General features: G+C 43.7%; 1 protein-coding gene across 1 annotated transcript; it reads left to right on the plus strand.

Moving 5' to 3' along the window:
* The first annotated feature begins 248 nt into the window (after window positions 1-248).
* sinhcafl (SIN3-HDAC complex associated factor, like) lies at window positions 249-4,699 on the plus strand. Its single transcript, XM_079997112.1, has 6 exons — window positions 249-290; window positions 1,621-1,774; window positions 1,873-1,972; window positions 2,054-2,168; window positions 2,316-2,466; window positions 2,571-4,699. The coding sequence occupies exons 2-6, from the start codon at window positions 1,647-1,649 to the stop codon at window positions 2,752-2,754; spliced, it is 678 nt and encodes a 225-aa protein (XP_079853238.1). The 5' UTR covers window positions 249-290; window positions 1,621-1,646; the 3' UTR covers window positions 2,755-4,699.
* The last annotated feature ends 1,381 nt before the right edge of the window (window positions 4,700-6,080 follow it).

Here is a 6,080-nt window from a genome sequence, read left to right on the forward strand (position 1 = left end):
CCGGAGACACCGGGTGCTTTGTGGGACTTGGAGTCGAACGGGCGGCGCCGAGCGCGGCGGCCTGCGCATCCGGAGACTGCGTATCCCGGCATGCAACGCCCCCGGACCGCGCTGCACGGACGGCCCCGATTGGTCGGGTGCCAGTTCAAACGAGACAGCTGCGCTCCTTATATGGGCGTCCCCCTTCCGTGTTTTCGTGCCGCCACCAGGGTGAGACGCAGCTGCGTGCGGCGGTAGGGCATGCGCACTGCGGGGTGAGCGATACGACGGAGGATTCAAAGTTTTGCTCGGTAAGTGCGCGTTTGTTTCCCGTCCCCTCGCACCGAACGGCGCCGACGGGGCTTCGGCCGCGACGCTCCCCCGGCGCCGCGGGTCGCGAGTGTGCGCGGAAAGCGGGCTGCGCGCGCGCGCCGTCCTCGCGCCCAACAATGGGGGCTCGTGGGGAGGGAATGGAAGCGTGGCGCGGTAGCCGCTTAGCCCGCTAGCATGTGAGCTAACAACAATGATCCGCGCTTGGCGCTCTGGCGGGCGAAAGTTTGAATTTAAAGGGAAGGCCGGTCCGTCTCGCCATCGCGTTAGTTTAATTTTTTTTTTCATTTTATTTTTTTTCTAGCGCACTACGATCCCAGTTGACGGTGTTTTTCTATTTATTTATTTATTTATTTATTTATTATTAATGAAATGTAGATGCGCGCAAAGCGGTTGGTCGACGAGCACGGGTAGCTTTTTGTTTCTGGACTTGACGAAACAATGCCCGCTTTTTTTTTTGGCAATGGCGCTCGCCGAAAACGCGAACACCCCGTCCCGCGTTTAACGACCGCATTTCAATAGCGACGTCAGCTCCAGGCGGCGTCGATCGTGTTCAGGCGGCGTCGAGGTCTGTTCCGAGGTGGCGAACGTGCGGCGCTCGACGCGCGTTGTTGAAGAGGTGCGGACGCGCGTTCGACGCACATAAACAAGGCGGTTGGAAAAGGAAGTTTGTGCGACTGAGTCAATGGCGTCAAGTTCATCGTACAAGTCGTTTGGAATTATTCCAGACGTAAAGTTTATCCAGTTTGGTGTAAACAACGTTGCCCGACGAGGCTGCGTTTTTAAGTTTATTGCATATTGCCAAAAGGCTTTTGTAATTGTTTGTTTATCAATCTATCGCGCTGCTTTTCAGATTCCGCACGCCGACGAAAACCCTTAAATTGCCGAAGATTATCAGCTCTATGAGTCGAGGGTATTTCTGTCTCTTTAACACGCACACGCCTCCGTGGTTATTTAAGATTTGGAGGTAAACGTTTGGCGTGTGCGGGCAGGGTCAGCACCCCCTTCCTCTCGCAGGATCCGTCCCAGGGTGTTTGCGCGTCCTTAAAATGTTTGAAATTCTAAATTTCAGGGGGGAAAAAAAAATTACGCCTCTAGTCATTTCACAGTCTTAACTTCAACACACAAGTATTGGTTAATCTCGACCTGCATACACCCTGCTCTGCAAACGTCTACTGAACTGTATCTGCCTTTGATCCCCCACCTTTTTTTTTTTTAAATTATTATTAGAGTTGTTTTTTTCTGCGGCCGACCTCCTGAGCCACACAGCTGTGCAGGGGACCCCTTCAAACTGTCTGTTGCTCTTTCCAGGCTTCCATCTGTGATCAACGTACACAATGTTTGGCTTTCACAAGTCAAAGATCTACCGGAGTAATGACGGGTGTTGCATCTGCAAGACAAAGTCCTCCAGCTCACGCTTCACAGACAGCAGCCGCTACGAGGAGACTTTCAGGCTGTGTTTTGGGTGAGCTCAGAAATGTCAAATATTTGCGTTTGATCAGAAATACAAGGTTGTTCTGAGGGTAAAGCTTATTCAATTTTGCTTGGGACGTCTCTGCGCAGGTTGTCAGAGGACCGCGTTGGAGACATCTGCAACGCCTGCGTGCTCTTGGTGAAGAGATGGAAAAAGCTTCCGAATGGCTCCAAAAAGAACTGGAACCATGTAAGTGACTCAACGTCTTTACCGATTGAATGTGTCTGAAAAGGCAGCGTCGGGCTAACTGTTTGCGTCGCTTTAACGCAGGTTGTGGACGCCAGAGCCGGGCCAGGTTTCAAACTGACAAAACCCAAGAAGATCAAGAATGGCGACGGGAAGAAGAAAAGCAAGCTAAAAAAGCTTCACAAGTTTAAGCGACAAAGTAGGTCATTTATTCTGAACAACAGTGTGTGTCCAATTTGTTTTCCGCGCCCCGAATATAATTGTCAGATTGAAACAGTTACTCTCTGTACTTCTAACGCGCTGTTTTAAAACGACTGAGCTCCTGCATTATTCACCGCCTCCCCAGATTCGGATGCCCACAGCACCACCTCCAGCTTGTCTCCTTCCCAGTCCCCCAGCTACAGCAACCAGTCGGATGACTGTTCAGACGTGGAGTCCAAGCAGAGACGCTCCACTCCATCTGCTTTCTCTTTCCTTGACCGTTCCTACTGGAAAAGGTTTGTTCCACTGCCTTGGTTTGGTGGTGGTGAATTTGAAGCACTTAAATATTTCAAAGGGTCTAATGTTTTTTTTTTTTTCCTTCCCTCCCCCATCCCTCCAGGCAAAAGATATGCTGTGGGATCGTCTACAAGGGACGGTTTGGAGAAGTGATCATTGATCCTCGGCTCTTCAAGCCCTGCTGCAGTTCCAAGCAGCAGGCGACGCTGGTGCCGACACAAGTGACGACACACCTTCCAGACACACTCCCTGCACCCCTTCCAGAAGACTTAAAAGAAACCTGGTGATTTTTCGTTTTGTTTGTCTTTGTTCTTTTGTTTCTTTTTTCCCTTCGTTCTTCTTTCAAGGTCCCCACTAAAGTTTCCCAATAGCGCCATTAAGATTTGTCTCCAGTGGCAGACTTGACTCCGAATTCATTCCCAATGTTGGCAAAAATGTGTCTAAATGGTTAAACCCCCTCCCATTATTCCCTTTTTTAACTTGTTTTTTTATATGGGTATTATTTTTTTGTATAAATGTTTTTATTTTTATACTTTTTTTCTTTTTTTACAGAACTGTATGTGGGCATTACTGTACTATGAGTTCTTTGGGCCTTGAGAGGCGACCAATTTCCAGTTCTGAATCAATTGTTTAAATAACTGACCAGCATTCTGTAAATATTACTTTCTAACATTCATCAACTGTTGTTTTTCTTATTTACTTTGTCAATGTTTATGTGTTCATGAAAGACACCAGCTTTCTCTAATACCAGCTTATGTGTTGGAAAATTTGTTCAACATCAGGCTTCGATGCTGTCAGAATTGTGTGTGCTAATTTGCAAGTGAATTTAATTTTGGGCTGAACATATTTCCATCTGTAATCCATAAAATACAGGATTTTTTTTTTAAGGAAAGTTTGTATATATGCATGCATAGTCTCTCCCACATTCTCACTTAACCACAGAGAAGAGTATTGTACATTACTTTGTGAATTTGCGTGTCAGCAGTTTGTGTACATTGTGACTAATTGAGTTTGGCTGTGTATGCGTTGCTGCTTCCAGCTTGCTGTTTGTCCTGAGAAAGGAAAATGCATGTTTCAAAAGCAGATGTTTAAATCAGCTTTGTAAATACACAGGTTTTTACTTTAATTTTGGATGATCCAGATTTTGTAAACCACTACTTTGTGTGAAGAAAGTTCTTGCGTGTTAAATTATAGTATTTATAAAGTCTGATCGCACTGCAAGTTTCACACATGGTATCTCCTGTCCATCAACTATTATCGTCGGTTTTTACATTTTCATATTACCGCATGCAAGTCCACACTTATAGGTTCAACTAGCAAAATGCAATTTACATGTTTAAAGTCAGGGAAATGTAGCCAAGTTGTCTATGCCAGTACTGATAAAGTATATTTGGGTACTCATTGGTTTGACTGTTAATATAATTATAGCATTGATGTTCTGCATTCCATCTGCATCCTCGCCATATGTTCTGTTGCTCAATATGTATTCGATTGTGGTCGCTGTATTTGTCTCAGAAGCAATTCTCGAAGCCAAGACTATGCAGACGTTTTGAATGTGAAAAGTAACCTAAAAGTACTGAGGCTCTCAATTCCTAATCATCTCAGCCTCCAGTGTTGAACCAAATCCGCTTGGAAAGCATTCATTTGTTTATCAATAACTAAGATTCTTACTTTCGGTTAAGCGGTTTGCTGCGAGTTATTTCTGATCATAACTATTTTACGTTAATGTTCATGTTCCACGGTTTTAGACTCAATTTCCTGCAGAAGGTATGGTTTGCAAGGTTACTTTTTTTTAACATTATGACCCAAGTCAAAGTTATTGGTTTGAGGGGCTGTGTTCTATAAACATGCTTTATTTTAAAAATGTCTGGCAGGGTAGTTTGAATGCTGAACATTGTTTTTGAGATTCTTGTTAAAAGGTCGAACACTGCTTCATTTGAGGCGAAAATGAGTTTGTCTTTATTCTTAAAAAGATGCTTATGTTGCATTGCAAGGTACATTTTGAGTTATGAGGTGTGCCTTAATAATTACCTGCCCTTGTTGACAAGAATCTGAATCTCATGTAATTTATATTTATTTATTGCAAATCATTTTGTACAAGCTTGAAGACGGCTGGTATTTGAATTTCTTTTTTTTGTGCACTTCCAATATTTTGTAGTTTTATATTCTGCGTTTTGTATACTGTACCACAATTAATAGTTCTGAGCTGAAATAAAAACGAAAGAGGCTTTATGTACATATCTCCTTGCACCGTCAGGTGGCGCACGAGTCACAGTTGTCGTTCAACCTGACTGCAGGAATACGTCAGTCTGCACTCAGTTAATTTACATAAACTATACATGAATACAATGGGATTATTTTACATGAAATAAACTATGCACATATACAATTCGATAATTTCACGTTAACTAAACTACATATATACAGCATGTATACATTTACATAAGCGAAACTAGGGGGATGGTATCTCAGGCGGTAGAGCTGGTGGTCTAGTGATCTGAAGGTTGCTGGTTGGATCCCAGGCTCCTCCTGCTAGCATGCTGTAGTGTCCTTGAGCAAGACACTTAACCCCTAATTGCTCCTGATGGCTGCGTCCGTCTGTGTTTGAACAATTGTAAGTCGCTTTGGATAAAAGCGTCTGCTAAATGACTAAATGTAATGTAATGTAACTACATATAAACAGTTAAGATTATTTAAGTTACTTGGAGAAACGGGTTCTGAACTGTAAATGCCTTGGCACGGCATCAGTTCCGCTATGTAAATATTTATAATTATTACAGATAGTTGACAAACATGTGGCTCGAGGCCGTTTGAAGCAGGAACTTGCTTGTGAAAAGGCGACGTTCGTTTATCACCATCATCATTATTGTTTTTATTTTTGGCCATTTCATTCTTGGTTTTCCAGGGGTTATCCAACTTTTCCAGGAGGAGGCTTTTGCTGCCCAAAATGAACAATATAATATAATAATATTAATAATGGTAATGATAATAATAATAATACAAGTAATGATGATGATAATAATAAAGCATCTATCGTAAACCTTACATACATACAGAAAAAAAAGGCAAAAAAATAAATATATAATAAAGTTCACCTTCATTAGTGAGGGTTATATATTTCGTATCTACATAACATATAAATGTAAACAAAAACAAATGAACGATACCATAATCTATATTCTATGTTTGTACAAATAATAATAAGACTATTTGTAAGTACATACTATCTAAAAGAATAACTTTGCGGCGGACCCCTTGTAATTCCTTCGCGGAGCCCTAGGGGGCCGCGAGCCCCAGTTTAGGAGCCCTCCTGTTGTAAGTGTGTGTGAGTGTGTGTGGTGGTTGGATGAGTTAAAAAAAACAAAAAACAGTGTGGTCCACCCCCCCCCCCCCCCACACACACACACACACACACATACCCACACAAACACACACACCCACCCACACACACACACACCCACCCACACAAACACACACACACACACACACGCACACACCCCCACACACACCCGCCGTGTTCCCGCAGCGAGTGACAGGCCACAGAGCGGAGGGAATGAGGCGGACGCTCGGTCGCGGCTCCAGTGCGAACACGTCCCACTGAGCAGAGCGTGGA

This window comes from Zeus faber (genome assembly GCF_960531495.2).
Source record: "Zeus faber genome assembly, chromosome: 3".
Classification (NCBI taxonomy): Eukaryota; Metazoa; Chordata; class Actinopteri; order Zeiformes; family Zeidae; genus Zeus; species Zeus faber.

What these genes read in the sequence shown, in the direction of transcription:
- sinhcafl (XM_079997112.1), top strand. Translation starts at nt 1,647, where the DNA reads ATGTTTGGCTTTCACAAGTCAAAGATCTACCGGAGTAATGACGGGTGT. An exon ending in ACTTTCAGGCTGTGTTTTGG is followed by an intron (nt 1,775 to 1,872) that starts GTGAGCTCAGAA and finishes GTCTCTGCGCAG; the next exon opens with GTTGTCAGAGGACCGCGTTG. An exon ending in GACCGTTCCTACTGGAAAAG is followed by an intron (nt 2,467 to 2,570) that starts GTTTGTTCCACT and finishes CCATCCCTCCAG; the next exon opens with GCAAAAGATATGCTGTGGGA.